The 21,763-nt window shown below is 48.6% G+C and overlaps 1 protein-coding gene across 2 annotated transcripts in view; it reads left to right on the forward strand.

Moving 5' to 3' along the window:
* CACNA2D2 (calcium voltage-gated channel auxiliary subunit alpha2delta 2) overlaps positions 1–21,763 on the forward strand; it is a 210,763-nt gene that overhangs the window by 71,652 nt on the left and 117,348 nt on the right. For both annotated transcript variants that reach the window (XM_084214700.1, XM_084214701.1), the window contains exon 3: positions 9,563–9,679. In XM_084214700.1, coding sequence (XP_084070826.1) covers positions 9,563–9,679 — 117 coding nt within the window. The remainder of the gene's footprint in view (positions 1–9,562; positions 9,680–21,763) is intronic.

Genomic DNA, 21,763 nt, shown 5'->3' on the forward strand with positions numbered 1-21,763 from the left:
CATTAATTGTAATTTGAACCAAAGACACATAGGTATGAAAAGCATTAACTTGTAGGGAAAGAATAAATGAATATGAATTTTTTGGTGTACAAGAGTAAAAACTAAAGTAGGACAAATCATCAGAATAATAACAGGGCACAGCAGCACAAGGCAGAAGTGCCTGTTCTTTGTTAATTTGAGGTCTTTCCACCAAGAACATGGTTTTTAATTGCAGCAAGAGGCTTTCAACTTAAGCATCATAAAAAGTTTTGAAATAGGATTTTGAAGTACCAGAGCATTTTGTCTTGTGAAACACAGAAATCTCCATCGCTGGATTTCTTTAAGAACAGGTCAGAGGAACAGGTTAGGAATGAGAGGACTGTGGTAATTATATTAGAAATGACACATCCGTGATGCCACCTTTTGCTTGGGGGTATGGGAACAGGCTGAGACTACCTGAGTTGATAAGATCTGTTCCAGCCCTATTCTCTGATGCTGCAGAGATTTCTGAATTTTTTAGTGGAGTCTTTCCATTCGGATGTCAGACCCCTCGAGGCTGCCTTCAGAACACACATCCCCTGGGATCTCTGTGGGTACAGATCAGTCCTGCCCCTGTACCTCTCCAAGACTGTGCTGAAAACAAACCTGGGCTGAGTTTGCCAGCTCTAGGGTTTAATGCCACTGCTCAAGTCTTGCTGGTGATGCTTTCAAGGTGGGACTAAGCTGAAAATCTCAGCTGAAATGACTTTGCAGAGGGTGACCTCTTTATTAGACTCTCCAGGTACATGGTGTATTCTTGTTACAGCTCCTGAACCCCACTGGCTCAGGGAGCAGAAGGCACTAGCAGGAAAAAGGATGAGTCTGGAAATGTGTGGAAGAAAGCTGTCTGGAAATCTGTTCTCCACATCCTCTGGTGATAAGGCAAAGCTTTATGAGCCTATTCCACAAGAGAGAGGAGTTTATATTATGACTTTCTAGCAGGCTGCCCTTTCAGTGACTAAAGGGGCTCCAAGAGAGCTGGAGAGGGACTTTTGACAAGGGCATGGACTGAGAGGACAATGGGGAATGGCTTCACACTGCCAGAGGGCAGAGTTACATTAGATAATAGAAAGAATTTCTTTGTTGTGGGGTGGTGAGGCCCTGGCACAGGTTGCCCAGAGAAGCTGTGGCTGCCCCATCCCCTGAAGTGCTCAGGGCCAGATTGGCCAGGGCTTGGAGCAACCAGGAATAGTGGAAGGTGGTCCTGCTCAGGGCAGGGGCTTGGAGCAAGGTGCTCTTTAACCTTTCCAACCCAAACCATGCTTGATTCTACAAAAACACTAAAGGACATCAGCCAGAAAAGCCTGGGCTCTCCACCACCAGTGCATTAGAGCAGAGTTTGTAAACAGCTGTTAGGAGGGTCCTGAGTGAGACAGAGGGGATGGGTTGGACAGGTGGGTGTCCTCCAGCCTTCCTTCCAGTGAGTCTGTGCCTTTACAAAAATGCTTCCAGTGCTTGAGATTAGGGAGAAAAGCTTGTAAATGTGAATGTCTGAAGTGCAGAGAAAGCCCCAACACCTATATCAGAAGGTAAATCAAGAGAATTGCAAAGTTGCTGTTTCTAAAAGTTCAATTTCTTTAAAATAGATCATTAGTCTGCAGAAACCTGTGGGGGTAACTGTTGACAGTGCTGACTTATGCTGGCCTAGATTTCAATTGCTTTAGCTCTAATAAGAGATTTAGTTTAATTCCATGTCAGTGGAATCATCCCAAATTTGCATCACTGCAGCTGAGAGCTGAATTTGGCCAGTGGTAGCCATCAATAAAAATAAAAGGCAGTGTGAGGTAATTGTTACTCTTTTTTTCTTGTGTTGATAAAAGGAAGCCTGCAAAATATGTCTGGGAGCCTTAGTGTTAGAGGCTGCACAATACAGCCTTTTTCCACAGCCCTTCCTACAAAAAGCAACAGCATTTCTGGCAAGGAAGATGAAGCTGTTTTGGGAAAGAGGTCTGGTTATTTATTTAAAGTCAAGTCTTTGAGGATCTGGGAATCTTGCATCACTCCATGCAGAGTAGGGAGCTGTGTGTGCTTTGGGGGCACTCACAGGGGATGGGGAGCAGCCTTTGCCCACCTGCAGCAGCCCTGCCCCAGGCACTGCTGGAGAGCCTGGTGAAGTGCTTTTCATTCCTCTCAGGACAGTGGTGGCCCCTTTCTCATCCTCCTCACTGCCAGGGAAATGGAGTCTGGTGAGATCCCATTTTGGGTCTCCATGAGCTTTTGTAATTTCAGTGTCCTAAACCTTTAGCCTTGGGAGAAAAGCAGCAGAATAAAAGAAAACAGAGTTTTAGACTGTCCAGCAGCTGTGCAAAAGACAAAACTGCAACCACACAGGGTCCAGGAGGGATCTGAGGAGCAGAGATGTCTCTTGCTTTATCTTTCCCTAATGATTTTCATCCTCTTCATTCTCTTAGGAATGCTGGGGAAAACCCAGCATAATTCATTATGTGGAGGCACTGATTCTGACAGAAGTCACAGAATGGTTTGGGTCAGAAGGGACATTAAATGCTATCTCATACCAACCCCTTCCACTAGATCAGGTTGCTCAGGACCCCATCCAGTCTGGTCTTGAGCACTCCAGGGATGGGGCAGCCTGTGCCAGGGCCTCACCACATTCTGAGTACAGAATTTCTTCACGATATCCACCCTGAAATCTAGCAAAATAGCACATCTTTATCTGTGATAGCACCCCTCCTAGGATGCACCCAGGGTAATTGAGGTGCAATTTTAATGCCATTGATCTGAAGTAGGTGTGTTTTGTGTGGACATTACATAAACTGGTTAACTTTTCAACAAATTGTTAAGGAAAGTAGTTGAGGCACCTTTTAAACATACTGTTTTCCTTGCTAAAGCTTTTTTTTATATACCACACAACAAAGACAGGAGCCAGACACCAGCATCAGGTTGGGTTTTTTTTGTTTCTGTTTTACTGTACAAGCTTGTATTTTTAGAGATCATGTGATGTCTGACTGCATTTGGGCATTTTTCTGAGAAGCTGTAGCTGTTCTCTCTCTCTTGTACATTTGCACAGCAGGCTCTGGGGGGCTTGTGCCCTGACCTGGCAGCAAGGCCCATGCCATCCAAGTGGCTGTAAGTGTGCAGAGAAGGGCCTGGGCAGAGTTCCCATCCTGGTTGAGACCTTCTGTCTCCAACTATTATTTATTTTTGCAGTGCTTTATCTGAAAGGAGAAGACAGAGTTGGAAGTTGCATGATACTGAATTTCCTTGCAGAAGATTCTCACTCTCTGCAAACACCCAGGCAGGTCTGTTGCTGTGAGAGCCCCCCATGCAAGGGTTTGGGATGATGAAGACCAAAAGCTGCTTTCCAGGCCAGGAGAGGTTTTCTATAATCCAGGCTAACCGTGCATAGCCCTTTATCCCTGCCTAGTTGCTAAATTATGTACAGCAGGCCCAGGTCTGCTTTGGGGCTGGCAGGGATGAAGTCTTAGCTGCAGATGCTGGTGATCCTGTGCTAGGGAAGCAGAAGTCCAGCCAGTGCCACAGAGGATGGGAGGTCCTGGGGCAGGATGGGGAGCACTGGAGCAGCTCCACCTCTCCCTCCCTGGTGGTGTGGACTGCTTTTCCCTCTTCCCCCATGTTCTCTGTGGTACTGCTGCCTTTTAGCAGGCTCTTTAGTGAACTAGAGAGACCTCAGTTCTATGGTTTGTTTGCTTCAATTAGAGCTGACCATCCCCGAGGAGCAACTAAACTTCACATTTCCCTGTCCAGCTTCTGCGGGGAGAGCTGTGAAGAGCTGCTCAGAGGGTGCTTGCTTTTTATGAGGTAGGTGGAAGGCTGGAGCACAGCAGGGAAATGGCACTGAGGAGAGAGGGAGCTGGGGTTAGTAAATGTCAAGCTGTTCCTCCTGCGCGCGCTGGAGCACGTCCGCAGGCAACGGAGCAGCGGCTGCGCCGAGGACGAGGCAGGGCTGGTGACAAAGGCCAGCTGGGGCTCTGAGGGAGCCACTGCCCACGCTGCTCCCCGTGGGGTACCTGGGCTCAGGGCTCTGTTCACAGAGCTTAGGGCTGGTGGCATCCATGGTACCAGCTCTGGGAGCTGGTGTGGGGTAGATTTGCAAAGCCCTCTCTGAGCTGTGGCACCGGCGCTCACCTGCAGCTGCTTCCCTTTGCCTGTTCCCCTCAGGACTCTTCAAGAGGGAAAACCAGGATCTAGCACCTTCCTGGCTGATGTTTGCTTCTCCAGAAGCCATTGCTGTGCCCGTGCCCATCCCCTGGCCCCTGCAGTGGAGTGTGACCTGCTCTGCACCAGGCGGTGCGGCACAGGCAGCACTGCCCGTCCTGGCAGGCTGTCAGCCGGGCCACTGTGGCTCTTATCACTGCCTGCTCGATTGTCCCTGACATCCTCCTAATGTAATACAGACACCACGATGATTACCATCATTGCAAGGGCTATAAGCACCAGACAATGAAATTTAACAGCAGTAGGTGCAGCAGTGATGAGGGGTGAGATGGAAATCGTGCTGTCTCTGCTCTCTGCCCATGGCTCTGAGCAGTCTCCACCTTCCAGCAGGATCTCTGGGGCCTGGCACTCCTCTTCCTCCCTGTCACCCAGCCACAGTGTTCCGTGCTTGGCCTCGACCGTCTCATGGTGCTCTTGTTGGTCATTTGTACCCCTGGGCAATGCTCCTCAAAGCTCCCACTTCATCAGAGGGGTCTGCTCTGTGTACTCAAGGCAAAAGGAAGTCTGCCCAAGGACTCTCCTCTTTCCTCCTCACTCATACTCTGAGCTGTGGGGAAATGGCAGGACCCTGCAGTAGGTGAGATGAGACTCAAAATGGGCCTGACTGATGCTTGTCTGAGGGAAGCCAACAGATACTGAAGCTCCAGACCAGCATGTGAGCGAGCAGTGCCTCTCAGGGCAGATATCCTGCTGCACTATTGGCTGTGCTGATGAATTCCCTTTGCAGGCTCCATATCTGGGCCACTGTACAACACCAATCCCAGGCACGGCTCTGGCTGCAGGAGCTGAACAGAGACCTTCCCTGCCTCCCATAATAATGCTGGCTGGGAAAATCCTGTTTTCCTGCTTGCTGGCCTTTGTGGGGCATGACATGGCATAGCCCCATTTCTGGGGCATGAGGGCTATCTTACATAGGGGTGGCTATTGTGCCTGCAGAGATGTGGTTTGCTCTTTGGCTTCCCTCATCTGGAGCACCCCAGCTTTGAGGTGGGATGCTCTGGGAGCAGGAAGGCAGCCTCTCTGTTGCTGCACGTAGTACTTTGCTCTTTTGCAAACATGCCAGCTTTGCACTGTGATTAAACGCTGCTGTTTGGACTGCAGCTGTCCAAACCTGCTGTATTGGATTCATACGGGGTGGAGAAAAAAATTAATTTCTGGAAAATGACTATTACCCAGATCAGATGCCTTTCCAGCAGGAGCTGGAACACCACAGCCTCTCCCTGCTGGGCCCTGAGCAAGCCCCAGGTGGGGTTTGAGCTGTGGGTACAGCTCTGTCCTGGCCCCGTGGGGCTGAGAGCTGCTGGGGTTACCAGGTCCTCTCTTGGGGTTCAGCTCTTTGGGTGCTGTTGTTCTTGAGGAAGGTGATGCTGTGCAAGCACAGGGCAGTGCTGCCCCTCTGATTTTGGGGAAGGGTTGCTTCTTGGCAGAGGTGACATGGAGCTGGGGATGGAGGGAATGAGAAGAGAGGGGTCTGCTTTGGGCTGCAGGTGCACCCCACATCCCTGCCCTCCCATCAGTGTGCTCCCTCCTGTCCTGGATGAGGAGGCTGGAGACAGTTGACAAGGGAGGCTGAGGAGACAATTTTTACTTTCTATTGGTGTTTTACAGGGCTCTCTCCTGAGATTTGTTATTTTCCTTCACGTTTTATCACTGGATGCCTTGACCCATGGGAAGGTGTTGGGCCCTCTCATGGCAGCTCATCAAATGGTGATTTCTGCACTTATGGGAGTATTTCTGCACTCGTTCCTTTCTCAGGCTGCCAAATTTCATGGTGCTGGGAGTACTCACAGGGAACTGGGGAGAGGAAAAGGCTTTCTCTGAACTCTGACAGTTCCCTGAATATATAGGCACAGAGGGAATTAAAGGCAGAGAGGAACATCATTTATTGTGCATTAGAAGCAAGGCAAACAAGTGAATTTAGAGAATGGGTGTTTCAGGGCAGTATCAGATTTGCCTCCTTGGCTGTACAGGTGCTGCTGGGGACATGTGCTGACAGTTGGTTCTGTTACCAGCTTTGCTCTTCAGTGAGGCCACTTAGCACTTCTGGGCTGATTTAAATCATTTTTGTGGCTGTTTGTAATTGCACTATGCTTAGGAGTATTTAGGATTAAATTTTTCATGTTGCAGGTTGTCTTGAACAGTTGGATTTTTCTTCCCCCACCTGCCACTGCTTTGGTTTTTTCCTTTGCTTTTATTTATTTATTTTTTTGTTTCAACTCAGTACTTTCAATTGTTTGGCTGCTGTTAATATTCCCTCCCACTTCCCCCTGCTCTTGCCACTTATTAGTTCACTTTCAGCATCCACTGCTGGATTCCTTTCCACTGCCAGGATTGGAATCTTCTGTACTGCATCCAGCTTCAGCCCTTCCCAGGCTTTTTATTGAGATTACAGTTCATAATGTGGTCTCAATCCCCGTTCTCTGAGTACAACAGCTTCCTCCTCTGTGCTGCCTGAGGGCTACTCCCTCTGTAGGTAATTCAGGGGCTCTCTACAGCCCTTCTCCTGCCCACTAATCTCAGGTTTGCCAGCCACACTGAGCAGCACTAATACAAGGGCATTACTTCTGTTTCACCGTGGCTGGGGCAGTGCAGCTCTTGTCTGTGCTGGTGTCCCTGCATTGCCACCCACCTGCCCTGCCTGGCAGGGAGGCTCTGAGGGCATGGGCTTTGCTCAAGGCATTGCCAAATAAATCCCAGTCTGCCAGGAGCACACAAGGTGCAGCCCTTCTCCCCGAGGGTGAGACACAGCCAGGTGTGAGGGTACCAACACGGAGTCACAAACAGCAGCTCCTTGACTCCGAGGTCACCGGGGTCACTAATTTCAAAAACAGGTCCCAGAGCACTGGATCACAGGAGAATCTCAATGAGAATTGCTTTCTCATCTTGACAAAAGTAAAGGTTTTTGCCATCACTGAGGAATGTTCGGGATGTCTTTGGCCAGAAAATCCTCCCTCTGATTCGGCTCAAGGAAAAACCCACTATGGGAAATGTCACCTTAGATAAGTGAAACCTGGCCACGTTCTGAACAGCCCCAAGCAAAATGCTACAGTGGAGACTGTGAAGTTCTCTGAATTGCCTGGAGCCCCCACCATTCACTCCCCTGCCTGTCTGGGACGTTCTCATGCACGTATGGTCACTGTTAATTTGTCTTGGATTGTTCTAATTAAGGCCGGTGAACTGTTCAGCCACGAAGACTGCAGAGCTCTGCAGCTGCAGAGAGGGCTGGAGGAGCAGCTCCTGGTTTCTTTTTCTGTTCTTTCCTCCCCGGTGGGCAGGTACTGTTTCTGTCCGCAACCAATAGGAGACAATTTTGTTTCATAATAGCAAAATACTAAAGTCAGGACTCCCTCTGTACCCAAAGCTTTCTCCTTGAAGATTGCTCCTCTTTGCTTTCCTAATTGCTGCTGCTCAGCTGGAGGTATCCTGCATCTTCCAAGCACATGACTTTGTTGTGCTGTTACTTACCAAGGGGAGAAAAAGGAGTGTGAGAGAATATTGCTTTGTGTCGAGCTTTCCTTGCTTTAACCCTTCCTGTGCCAATGTGGGGTGTTCTTATCTAGTGCAGGATGTTGTGCTGTTGGCAATACAAGCTTTTTTTGGTGTGATGGAGCTCTGGTGTGAAAAACCTCTAGAAATTGTATCCTGAGCCACATCAAAAGTGAATTCATTGTCAGCTGCCTTCAGCAAGTGGAGCTGCTGTCTACTCCAGCTCATTATAAGGTCTGGAGATAGAAAAGAGGGCAGTAAGTAGTTTCTGAGCATTTTAGAGGGTCTCATCGTATCCCTGAGCTGTGTGGTGTGCCGCTGTCCATATCCTGGGCACCTGCCTGCCTCTACCTTTACTCTTGCTTTCCACCAAGAGAAAGAGCTGTGATGGTGTGAGCCTGGGGGTGCCTCTGGTCGAGCATCTCCTTATTCTGGGTGAAATGGAGGAGGTTCTGGGTACGTGTTTGCCATGTGAAGCTGCCTGTTTACTGTTTGTGTTTGGGTGCTGCTCTGACACCCAGGGCAGATGTGTCATGAGAAATTGCTTCTGCAGCCCTGGTCCTCATGGCCAGGTCTGCAACAAACCACTCTTACAGGCAGAGTCTCTCACTTGTGAGGAAGCTCCAGCAAAGAGAGGGTTTTGTCCCATGGGAAGCATGATTCAGCTCCTAGGGATCATGCAAGCTTGGGTAGGTGCCAGGCATGCTTAGCATGGAATTTGCAGTTAAGTGTGGAGTCTGCTACCTCCTTGGGGAGGTCCAGCTCTCCTTGGAGGGTTCTCTGTTCCCATATGTCTTCATGTCAAGCTGAAGGTATTTGAGAGTAGCCTGAGGATAAAGAGAGAAGCAGAATCCTGTTTGCTTTGTGGTTTTCTTCATGTACCTCACTTAAGAAAAGGCGTGAGGAATTTTTTTTTTTTTTGCTACTCTCAGATGATGGTAATGAACTCTTCCCTTTGACCTTGTGTTGGTTGCACCTGGGTCTGCAGGCAGGTGTAGTTAGCAAGTCACAAAATCATCTGAGGAGGTGACTGAGGGGTTTGTGGTTGTGAAGTCTTCTAGGGGAACTGATCCCTTCTTCTTGAGGCAGTGCTGATACCGACAGCACTTCCCTTGGGTCTGGGGCTGTTCCCTGCAGTTGTATGATGTGCCTGTGGGCCACTGCTGCCACTTTGGATGCAAACGTTCAAATACAGATAATTGCACTGGCCTTCAGGATAATCCTGGTATAGATTTGTGCCTCTACCCATCACAGCCTGGCCAAGTTTTGGACTGGTTGTAGAAATTCTCATTTCTTGAGGGTGCCAAATTACTATGCCTTGGTTAGAGATGTGGGGTTTATCCTGCTTCATGTGATCCCCTTGTTCTCATTCCTGGTGCCCAGGGCTGCCCTGCTGCCCCAGTGCTGCCAGCCCCTGCACCCAGCAAGCCCTGCAGGCAGTGCTGGGGGTGGGCAGGGAGTTGGGCTTGCACTTGCCAAGCCCAGCAGGTGGCTTTGGGGAGGTGCTCAGTGGGCTTTGGGGATGCCTTTGGGCGAGGGAGGGCACAGCAGCAAGCATGGTGGCTCTGGCTGTGCCACAGGAGTGGGCAGCTCAGCTTTTAGTGAGAGGGTGGGATGCCCATTGCCTGCAAGCATGAAAGCAGGCAGCTGTAGAGCCAGTAGTGTAGGCAGCAGGTTGACTGCATTTCTGTTTTTTCTGGCTGCAAAGCCTTTCTTCCCTTGCTTCCCTCATTTCCAAAGCTTATATTGTTACCTAATCCACATTGCTAGAATTCTCTGTTAGAGGATCAGCTTTTCTGTAGGAAGACTGCTGTACTCCTCACTAATATTGACTGTCTTTTTCTCTTGCTTGCCCTCTTAGATCTACGACGACAATAAAAGCCTGTTTGAAGTCAAGGAGAATGTGCCCAGGAAATTGGTGGAGAAGGTCGCAGGGGACATTGAGAGCCTCTTGGCCAAGAAAGTCCGTGCTTTAAAGGTAAGGAGATGGGCCTGTGTGCTCAGCCTTTGATGGAGACGCTCTGTTTAAACAGGAGGGTTGATGCTGGGGTAGCAGTATGATCTCAGCTTCAAAGTGATTTCTGCGATTGTGTGGCCTTTTCTGAGAACTGTATCCTGCAGTTGGACAGATTCATCTGGAGCATGTGAGGCAAGGATGTGTCATGTGGGGATGTCCTCTAGGTACCTTCCTGACGTCATGCAAACCCCTGAAGGTGCTGCCACAAGAATACAAGTGACAGCGAAAGCCTGGCAGCAGATTTGATCCAGTCACTAAACTGGGGGTGTACTGGAAGCAGAGGGACTGCAGTGTCCCTGCTATGGCTCATGGAAGTGTTTTGGACAAGTGGAGCCTCTCCTGTTTAAAAATGATGCTCTTGAAGGGTTTGTGTGGGTGCCCGGCACTTGAGCCCTGGGAGTGACTGCATGAGGGGGTTGCCCTTATGGGTATGCATACAGCTCCAATCTATTGTGCTATTTTGTGACACTTCTTAAAATGAACTCATTTTCTCTGTAGTGGGGAGGGTGACCTGATCCATGGTGCTGCTCAGTAAAACCCAGCAGTGGCTGTAACGAGGTGGCAGCAGGGACAAGTAATTGCCTTCCTGGAGAGAGGACAGCCTTCTCCCCTGCAGAGGGGCATGGAGACTTCCCTCCAGGAACTGAGGTGTTCTCTCTGAAACACAATCTCATCAACTAGCATGACATCGTCCAATGGGCATTTGGCAGCGTGGCCAGCTGGATGCAGCCTGTAGCTTGATCCACTGAAAGGGAGTCTGCAGGTGATGGACAAGAGGAAGGCTTGGAGCAGGTAACAAAGCTGATGTGTCCACAGAGGCACTGCAGCCAAAAAGACTGTCACCTTACTGAGAGACAGGAAATGTGCTGTGGTGTGAGAGAAGGGATGTTGCAGTGACTGAGGTGTAACTAAGGCAGTGAGGGTTTGGAGGTGACCTGTCTCCACAGTGAGTAAGATGTGGCTTGGAGAGTGTAAGCAGCAGGAATCACAGGGCACCCCTGTGGGCTAGGAGAGTCTCAAGAGTCAAGATAGGATCTCAGTCAAGGGAGGTCAAATTCTGGCCTCAGTGTCCAGATAGTGTGAGGTTGTCCACAGTGCCTGACAAAAATGCTGTCTGTAGGGACTTGGGTGAAGAAGATTGCTGTTTACCCAATTTCTTACTCTGGGAGATAAAGAATGATCCTGCTTGGGACTCACACCAAATGTTTTAGCTTGAATGGAAGGAGCTGAAGTGGGACTAAAGAGGTGTAAAATGTCAGCACTGCATTTGGGATAGTGGAAGTGAAAATCAGGGAGACCAATTTTCTTCTTAACGTGAACTTGCATCCTTGTGCTCACATAGTTTGTGTGCATCCTTGAGCATATGTCATATTAAATGTTCCAGAGATGAGCAGTACCTATAGATGCTGGAGGAAGACACAGGTGACAGAAGGTTGTAGCAAACTTGATGCACACCTGGACAGCACGTGGCTCCCCTGGGATGCACAGGGTAATAATCCTGAGTTACACAGCATGACTGTGCTGAGTGGCTCCACTGTGACATTTGAATTTCAGCTCATCAAGTCACACTGTTTTTCTTTGCCCTTTGCTCTGAGTCACGCAGACTTATAGAGAGTTTATGCATCTTTTGGTGCTAGATCAAGGGTTGCACTGTGCCTATGGTACAAATAACCTTGTTTGTCTTCCAGCTGTCTTTCTTTTTGGCTGGGTTTTTGGGCAGGACTCTGGTGTGCTGTGAAGGGCTCACCTGTCACAGGGGTGATTCTGGCAGTGCTGGTTAGGTAACAGCACGTGGTGCTGTCTTTATAGTGGAAACAATGAACCCTTTTCTTAAATCACTCTTTCAAGAGGACTCCTTCAGAGTGCACTCTCAAATGGAGCAGACTTTTACATCCAGTTTCCATGTAAATTCTTGACATTTTGGATTGGTGGTACTAACAACAAAATCTGGAAATGGGGAAGTTGATGGGGGTAGAGAAATTGAATCTTCTAAATTTCTCCCACATTTTGCTGAGCTCCTTTGAAGCAGTGGGGCTCCCACAGCTCCTTCCATTCTCCTGTCTGTTTTCATCTGTCTCAACTCTCCCTTTAGTTGAATCATCTCTCCTGGAGTAATTTCCTCCTCTTCCCTCATGACTCACAAGAGTGATGATGACTTCTTGAAACATATTTTTCAGCATCTGAGTCAGGTGGGACTCCATGTATTGGCAAGGGCAGGTGAGGAGGGAGAAATGGAGTCTCTCCTTGATGTAGGAATTGCCCTGTCACTCGTGTGCTCCCTCTCCTCAGGAGACATCCCTGTCTCCTTTGCTGCAGGAGAGAGAAGAGATGCTGCCTGGGCCTCAGTGGGGCTTTGTAGGAAAGTGCTCCCAAGCCTTTGGGCACACACCATGGGTGCACAGCTCAGAGCACTGCTCTGATTAGGTGGTGATTCAGTCCAGTCATCAAAGAACCTGTTCTCCTCTGTTTCTAAGTGAAAATATTAACGTGTCTTTATTAAGCTACGTGCAGAGCATTTATTAATACAGTTTCTTACCTTGTGTGTTGCGTTTCTAAGAGGCAAAAATCAACCCCAAGGAAACTGAACCTGTCTGGCCCTGACAGCCATGGTGCAGCACTGTGGCATGGATCTGGCACTGACAGGACACTCTGATTTCCCCTCTGCATTTTGGAGGTGTGCTGGAGCCAGGGGTGTGTGGCACAGAGGGTAATTGCTTCCTAAAATAAGGCACCTACAAGGGGCTGGTTATTTGGATACTGTCTCTCCCTTTTTGTTCCAGAGCATCATATCAGATGACAGTCTCATCATGGGACAAAAAAACTCCTAGGGAGATGTTTTTGCAATCCCCACCTGTTCCACCTGGCACTGGAGTATGTACCCCATGTCCCACAAAATGGCCTCTGTTTGACATGGATTTGCATCAGCACTAATTGCCTTCTCCAGTGTCCTTTGATGATTCCATTGCTTCAAGCCTGGCCTCCCAGTCACCTCTGGGCTCTGTAGTTCCAGCTGCTTTTTATTCCCAAGATTTAACAGGAGGGGAGATAAAAAAGATGGCCTTCAATACCAAAAATGCATCTAATTTACTTTGAATTGGAAGTAAAAGACTAAGGTGGAGTGACTCCTGAAGAAGATGACATTACATTTACCCAGTGTACTGCATTGTTGGGAAGTTGCAGAGCTACAGGTGAGGTGTAAGGAACCAACAGGTGTGTTCCTGGCTGGGTGGGAGTTTAGTGGGCTGCTCTTGTCCACACTCCTGAGCTTGTCCTTGTTAGGGCTAAAAAAAGACACTTTTTTAAGATGTGGAAGGAGTGAGGTGGCATGTTACCAAATAACTACAAATTCCCCTTGGGTTTTCCTTGTGCTGGGAATCACAGCTGGCTGGCTCATGGCTTTACATCATCTGAGACTAGAACTCATTGGGTTGGTTTTTTGCCAAGCAGATTATTTGTCACTTTTTCAATTTCCTATCTCCTCTTCAGTTTTTCAGTGTGCTCAGACCCCTCTTTGCCTTTGTATGTGCCCAGAGAGGTATGTACAGGCTGGGGCTTCTTTGGGAGCTTGTTTGGGAGCCCAGATGTTGGAGTCTGCTGTTGGTGGAGCACTGGGTGAGCCAGGGAAAAGCCATCACCTGAAGGTGGGGTTGGTGTGGGTGCAGATTCCCAAACCCAAGGGGCCCTTTTTCTCTCTCTTATAAGACTATGTCAAGTGCATGAGCGATGCCTCCAGGTCTGTTCTCTCCTGAAGCTCTGCAGACTGGGGGAGAAGGAAGTTGTGATTTGATGGAGGAGGAGGCTGAGAGGTGGAAATTTTAGATGCTAGGATATGTTTTAAGATTGTTTCTCCTTTTTATATAGTTCTTGTGAAGGCTGCTTTTGGATGCTGACTGCTTCATTCTTCACATATTTAACCACAGACAATTTGCTTTGCCTCCTGAGAGCGACACATCCCACAGTTTACTGAGTAGGTTATGCCCTGAAGTGAACTATTCAGATACTGTGACCAGCCTAAAGATTACTGTCTGTGCTGGTGGCCTTCCCCCATCTCCAGAAAGAGCCCTGCTGACCCACAAACATGGTCTGGATGCCTGCATGCTCTCACTTGCCCCAGTGGTGACATGCTTGGGCTGGTGTTTTCTCCATAGAGCTGATTTAGTTTTGCAAGTTTTACATCACTGGCACAATCATTTGAGTTAAGGTGAGGTTTGTTGCATTTCCTGCAGACCTGAGCTGTGTTCAGTATCAAATATGAGGTGTTGAGCAGATGTGCAGCAAAGTGGCATTTTGTGTACCAGAATCTATAATGTGTACTGTGTACACCTGTGTGGTGCCCCTTGTGTGGCTCTGGTGATGAGAGCACTAACAGCACTTAGCAAGAGTAGGAGGAAGGTTTGGGGGGGGGGGGTTTAATTGTATTTTTGTGAAATTTAATAGCATATTTTTGTTGCTGTGTATTTAGCTCCAGTGTGGAATGAGCATCTGGGGGAAAGCAGGGGTTTGGCAGGAGGGCTCAGTGGTGGGAGGTTTCAAGGTTCCTGTTCCTTCAGCTGAGGTGTAGGAGGTCACAATATATTTCACTCAGATTTTACTGCAACCAGAGTAGTAAAATCTACACTTGGCATTAGACATTTTCTTTTGGCAGAAAAAAGAATACAAAGGACAAGACTGGGGATTTCCTGTATTTTGAAAGCATCCTGCAGGGAAGTCTGGCTGGGTTTCCTGTGGCTACAAAGCCTGGGGGAATGTGGCTGTAGCTGTTCCCATCCTTCTTTACCTTGGATCCTAAGGGAAAGATATTGGAAGAGCTTGGGAGAAAGAGATTGGGAGAAAAGGTGGCTGGTCTGGAGATGCTTAGGTACTGCCTTAACCCTATTTTGCTGATTTGTCTCCTGCTTCCACCCCTCACCCTTGAGTTTTCCCACTTACTGGCATTTTTTCTGGCATGTTTCTTCTGAAGAGTTGGTGCACTTAGTACTTGGCCATGCTTTAGGATCCTGAAGGGTGATGAAGGGTGAGGTGAGAGTTTGGTGTGTTACCACAAAGGACTGACCAAATCAGCTTCTCAGTGTGAAGCTGGTCAGGGGGCATTGCAGGAGGGAGGAGCTCAGGCCAGTTGTGCTTTCAGTCCTGGTTGAACACCCAGTGCATTACTGCTCAACTGGGACTAGTTCCAAGCTCCATTTGAGCCTGGCCCAAGCATATATCAAGAGTGCAGAGGGGATTTAATTGGACAGGTTTATCCCTTTAACAATTCTGATAGCCCTGAGATTTCCCTTGTAGGTTTGTAGTGAATGGAGCCTTTATCAGGTTTCTGGTCCCTGATAGGGACAATAAAAAGTGCCACCTGTCTGACAAGCTGCAAAATTGGCATACACCAAAGCATCTCTCAGCCCACATCAGAGCATCTTCCTGCTCCCTCCTCTCTCAGCAGCAGAGGCACTGACCTCTGTCACAGCATGGGCTGGTAGAAAACCATCAGGAAATCTTCTCTCCTTCACTATTGGGGTTGCTGTCCTCTGATCTTGGTGGCAGGCAGCAAAAGGAGTCAGCATTCAGGAGAAGCAGCCCTGGGGCTCTACTGGATTTCTCCTTTGCTTCTGGCAGAGCAAGGTCCTGTTGCCATCCCCCTGCATGTGGAGCTGTCTGAAGGATGTTGGACCAGGTGCTCCTTGGCCAAGTCACTCAAGTGTTTAACTGGAGAGCTCCCAGGCCAGGAGAGGGAGACCCTCCAGAGCTGCACTGCACCAGGGTTCACTTTGGCTGGCAGCATGTGGTGACAAACCCTTGTGGACTTCCCTCCTGCAGTGTGGTACAGCCCTGGCTTTGGCTTGAGGGGGATTTCTGGGCATGTCAGAAGACTACCAGAGGTCATGCTGTGGTCTGCTGGGTCCCAGCTAAGGGACACATTATCTGTCTTGCCTAGGAAGCAAAATGGGGTAGGAGAGAGGGAATAAACATAGCTCAGGTGAGCTCTGTCACAGCCTGTGGTCTTGGTGAGGTGTGGGGCTTCGTGCCTCATGCACTCCTGCACCATTCCAGCTGCAAGGCCACAGACAGCAGCTCTTGAGTTGGTGAAGGAAGGACAACAACCACCAATCTTGCACATGCTGAAGTACAAACTATTTAAAGGCAGGACCTCTGCGCTTTTTTATTTCATAGTGACAAATCCAGCCCTCTTCCCACTTCTTTGGTAATTGCTGGTTGGTAGTTTTTAATTCTATTTTTAATTTGCTCCTAATCAAATCCTGGCTGACAGTCCCCGTGTGTTTGTTTGTTTGTTTATTTATTTATTTATTCATTTGTGCATATGTGTGTGTGTCTTCTCCTGCCTCACAATTGTTCTTGTGCTGGACCTGCTCCAGTAATCCAATTTGAATCCAATCTCCCAGGTCTGGAATTCTAATTTACAGATTGCAGAGGGGAGTTAAACAATGCCCACACACCAGGATGGGGGCTGATTGTCTAATCTAATCAGGAACAATCAGATGTTTGTAACAAGTCTATCAAACCTGTATTGGGCCAGTTTGCTGAGCGATGTAACCAGCCTTAATAGCACTAACACGATTTAGGGCTTCCTGCACTTTCATGCAGATTACATTGAGTGTTTCCCTTTCTTCTCCCATGAACTCTTGGCAGCAGCCCAGCCCGATGGGCTTTGGTGAGCTGCTGGGTGCCCTCTGGGGCAGCAGAGGTTTGCCAGGACCCAGGGGCTGCTGTCTCTGCGGCACTGCTGCACTCTGAGCTCCTGGGATGATCCTGTTCTGTGGCACACGTACAAGGAATGGACTCAGTGCCACCAGTGCATCTGGAGTCACAGATGGGGGAGTGAAAACTGATGGCCCTGACCTGACAGGGTGTTCAGTAAGTCTCCACAGCAGATCTCCAGCCCTGTGCATGGCTGTTGCTGAAGAACAGGTGAAGAAACCTTTGTCCTCCCTTGCCCTTGGCAGAGGCTGTTGTGAGGCTGTTGTTTCTGGTCCTTGCTGTAAGAAGTCTGGACAGCTGGTGTTTAAAGAAAACACCTGTCTGGTTTTTCTTTTCGATGCCCTTTCAGGGCCTGAAGCAAAAGAGGAGGCAAAACCAGCTCTGTGAACACGACAATGTCTCTTAGTATAGCTCTCCAACCCAGAGTGGCGCTTCCTTACCCCGTGCAAATAAATAGTCGCCTGACTTTGTCCTTCCTGAAGGCTGAAATACCCATCTGGTCCCTTGCCCTGTCAAGAGGTGAGCTGCTTCTCACGCTCCAGATCTGTAGCACTTAGCACTGCACTCGCTGCCTTTGCCCGGGGATTTATTTTAGGTTTATGGCATCCTCCCTGCCCCGGAGCATCCTCCCTGCCCCGGAGCATCCTCCCTGAGCGTCCCCGGCGGGTGCGGCAGGAGGATGGCTTTAGCTGGGCTGTCAGCCTGAGCCGAGCCTGCCCTCACGGCCTCTGTCTGCACTGCCAGGCTGGTTTGCACGCACAGGAGGAGGAATGGGAGCTCTCTGTTCCTAGGAATAGGAACTGACTTTTCTTGGACGGTTTAATTGCTGTGTGTACCTTGCCTCTCTGCACCCCACGCTGTGAGGAGCCCAGACACCCCTGAGACCAGGAGGAGAGAAGGGTGAAATGGTCCTTAAAGGGTGTTTTGTATTAGATAGCAGTTTGCATGCTGTTTTTCAGTTTTTCTTGTTTTTTCCAGCACAGGGGGAGGTGGCTGAAGCCATTGGTGCGGGCAGGGGATTTGCAGCAGTTGTTGTGCTTGACTGTCTCAGAGCTCAGTCCTTCTGCTTGCTCCTTACCCTCTCAGGATCCCGAGGCCTGGCAGGGCTGTGCTCTAAGAGGAGGCATTTGGGGGTGGCTGAAAGGGTGAAAGCAGAGGGGTATGACTTACTGGTCTATCTGGGAGGATAGATATAAACTGGTGAGTGATGCAGAAGAGGAGGAGGTCTCTGAGGGAATTAGTGCTAGGGAAGGGAATTATCATTTAATTCTTTATAGAACAACCTTTAAACACGATTGGGAAGATATGCTTGCAGTGATAGCAAAATAAAAGAAACCATGTCACTGAAAAAGAGGTTTATTTGAATTTTCTTGGTTAATTTTGGCATGAGAAAATGCATTTCCATGGCAGTTTGGTACCTAGAGTTGCTTCTGCACCCTGCCCTGTGACTTTGTAATCCCTGCATGGTGGGAGAGGGTGAGAGGGGGATCTTTATTTCCCCAGGGTTGCCTGTAGGTTTTCATGGAGTGTGTGCTTCTGCACACACTTACAGGTGTGCTCTCAGTCCCTGTGGGTTCAGCCCCTGCCCTCCATGACACTTCAGAGGGCTTCCTCAGAGAGCTCTGCAAAGCCCAAGATCCTGGGCAGAAAAACCTCCAACCAATTTATTCTTGTTTAATGTTTTTCCCCTTGAATATTTCAGATGCATCATTTGGGGTGGAAGACTCATATTGAATGAAAGTAATTGGCCTGGGACACTGAATCATTTTGAGTTTATTTCAGGTGGAATGAGGATTATTTTTTTAAGGGTTTCATCCTCAGGCTGAACTAAAAATCAGTTATTTGTATAGCTGTGTTTACAGGCAGGTAGTGAAGTTAAAGGCTAATGAGTGAGGGGGTGGAGGCTTGGTCCTGGAGGTTAATGGACTTGCATGAAGCTTTTTTGTCTGAAAAGCTCTCTTCAAATCCCACTTTTTTCCCTTTTTTTTCCCTAAAGAAAATAGATTTAGCAAGTTTCATTTCTGCAGCCTGCAAACCCCAGATCAGCTTTGGCAGAGTTTGTCTCAGTGGGTCTCTGCACAGGGGTGACGTGAGCAGCAGGGCTGGCTGCAGGTGAGGAGCAGGAGGCAGCCCCAAGGTGCCTTGCATGAGGAGGGTTTAGCCTGGCTCTGGGCACGTGGTGCTGTGCTGGCACAGAGTGTGTTCCCTGCCCTGGGATGTGCCCACCAGGACCCTGCTTTCTGTCCCACATGGGTTTGCTTTGCATGGAGTGAGTCTCAAATCCATCAGCATCCCACCCCACCCCACAGCAAGGAGCTATTCTATATTCCCAGAGCAGCTGATGTCCATTAAATGTTTGAGTGACACTACAACAATGTGTAAAATATCAGTGATAAGGATCTAGCAAATCTTAATAAAAAAAAGGAGACAAGAATGTAAATTGCACATACAATTGTGATAAAGAGCCAGAGATAACATTAAAGAGATTGTATCAATTTAATGCAAGTTTTGTGCCAAAGTCTGTCATCTGCTCTTTGAAGAGGAGTTGTTGGGAGCCTTGATATTCCAGCAGACAGTGCTCAAATCATCCCAGTGCTCTGGAGCAGCCATCCCTGCAGCCAGCGTGCTGTGTGGAAGCTGTCTGATTGCTGAGGATTAATGGAAACCTTTCCTGCCTCTACAATAAAAATAATGTTCCCTGGAAAAAAATAAAGTGCCCTTCTGCCTGCTGGCCTTTGGGTCCCTCAAAATGCAATTAAAAAGCAGCTTAATACAGCCTTGCAATGAGAAATCTGTCAGCGTTCAGAGGCACGATCTGAAGTGAAAGCAACATGAAAAGGTTGTGAGCAAAAATATTTAACTGTGCACCTGCCTGGTGTGCTCATGGAGCCACCAGCTGAACTGGGACGTGAGGGGCTGGAACTGGGGGAGCTGGAGCAGCTTGACAGACAGAGCTGGGCTGTAGCAGTGCTGGTGGGGGCACAGGAGCTCCTCCCTAACCCAGCCTGGTGTGTGTCCCTGCTTGTCTGCCCCTGTTTTCTGGTCTGGTGTTGCTGCTGTGTGCCCTGGGTTTCTGTCCCCCCTCTGCTGTTTAGGGTGTGCTCTATCTCTCACAGTGGGCAGGTCCCAGCAGTGAGGGCTACTGGAAGTACCCTACAGGTTTGATGGAAGGGGTAACTCCAGTTTTCTGTGCAGGGCTGCTGGCTATAGGTCAGTATTGTTCTTGCCAAAATATCTTCCCAAAATTTGAGGCATAATAATGGGGGTTAATTTTAAATGGTGGTTAGCTGGTTTTTCCTGCAGGCATGATAATTAAAAAAAAAAATCATTTAAGTAAAGCTAGTAATTCCATAGCAAGTGAGGGATTTTAAGTGCTGGGAGTGAAATCTGAACACAGGGCTCCAGTGACTGCCTGGTTTTGGTAGACAAAACTGAGCTTTTGTCTTCGGCTGCCCCTTGTGTGATGCTACCTGCACGAGGGTGAGTGACATCCCACCCCAGCTCTGCACGAAGAGCTGCTGGAACAACTCGATGGGAGCAGTGTTTCAGCGGGATGCCAGTAGATGGCACAGCTTTTATATCAGCTAATTATGCAGGGAGCCAAGGCCGGTCCGGGCTGCTCCTGTGGCTCATCTTAGCCGTGTCTCACTCTCCACTCACACAGATGAAGATCTCTCTGCTGGTCTGCCTGTAATTGAGGAAGTTGGATAAGATATGGAAGGTGTTGAGCTTGGCAGCGTTGTGGGGCAGTGGGAAACCGTGGTGGGGAGGAGGAGATAAGAATCTTGTGCTTGGGTGAGTGTGGGAGCAGGGAAGCAAAATTCAAGATAGTGGTAGTGTGGCTTCCCAAGTGCATTCCAGCAAGTGCTGTATTCCCTTGGTGTCGATGTATCTGCTCCAGCTTTATGCATGGGGAAACTGAGGCCTGGAGAGATCGTTCTTTGTCTTTGATACACCCTGGAATAAGAGCTGTGCTTCCTAATTAAGTTCTGGGACTTTTAGCTACAAGGTGTCCTTCATGCGTGATTACGACAATAACATCTCCCTGGAGCTCAAAGCTCCTTCTCTCAGCTCTGCTCCTGTTTGGTGCTATTGTTCCCTGGCCACTTCAGGCTTGAATGTGATTTTTTTTAGCAGTTTAGCAATTTTCTGCACCCTTTTGAAAGAGTAAGAGTTGAACGCATCCCAAATCTTCTCCCTGTGGGATGTTGCCCAGCTGTTTTGCACCTCCCCTCAACCAAAGCAGCCCTCTGGCCTGTTCAGGGATGAGCTTGTGGCTCTTGCTGCAGAGGTGGCCCCTGGAGTTGGGAGAGTTGCTCAAGTGCAGTAAGACAGCCCTAATATGGGAAGAGGAAACTGCCCATCCCTTTGTGTCCCTATCCTGGGAGATGTGCAGAGACCCCAGCATCAGAGGCAATCTTTCTTCCTACCTTCTGCCTGCTGAAGAACTTCTTTTCATGACTGGAATTGATTCTAGCAAGTGGATGGAAAGGATATATCCCAAATCTTGAGGGCCTGGTGTGTATGTGGAATATAAACCAGGGTGTATGTATGTGACGCTGTAAATAGAGTTGTCACTCTAAAAGAAATGGGGTTTCTAGTGCTTGTCAGATCATTTTAAAACCATTTTTATTACTAGATTACATTCTGAGATAAAGTTTATTGTAGCAAAAAAGAGGGAAGGTGTAGGATTTGACTGTAGATTTGGAAACACACTTAAAACTTATGAAGAGTTTTTGAACCTTAGCTGAGGGCAGGCTGTCTGCTTCGGGGTTTTCCTCCAGGGCATCTCCTGCCCAGCACATTTAGAGGATTATCTCTTGATCTTGGTGCAAACTCTGCCCTAGCATGTCACCTTTTATAATCAAGCCATGGCATAACATGCAGACACTGGCACAGGAGCTCCAGCTCACGAGTCTGTGTCCTGTGCGTGGGGCAGAAACCCTCCCAGGGGTCCTCAGGAACTCCATGTTCCCTGAATGTGGCTCTAAAACAACTGCCATAAGGACTTTGTGTCAAAACTGAGGATCAATCCTGGCATGTGTTGACTTTGTTCTTCCCATTCTCTCCCCCATAACCGTTGATCCTAAAATATTTTTCTCTAGTTCTATCCTTTTTCTGTGCTCTTACTTTTAGCACTACATCTGCAAGCAACAGAAAACACTGTGTAGGTGCCAACTCTTTTCTTAGCTATTCCTTGCAGATACGAGTAGCATCCCATTTTCCAACCCAGCCTCTTCTGTCTTTTCCTCCTAGTTGTTCCTAGTGGTATTTGTCTACCTTTTATATATACCAGTGGCAAAGTTAGCAGGGTGTTGTTCTCTTGATGCAGCATGA

This window comes from Fringilla coelebs (assembly GCF_963513975.1).
Source record: "Fringilla coelebs genome assembly, chromosome: 13".
NCBI classification, from domain to species: domain Eukaryota; kingdom Metazoa; phylum Chordata; class Aves; order Passeriformes; family Fringillidae; genus Fringilla; species Fringilla coelebs.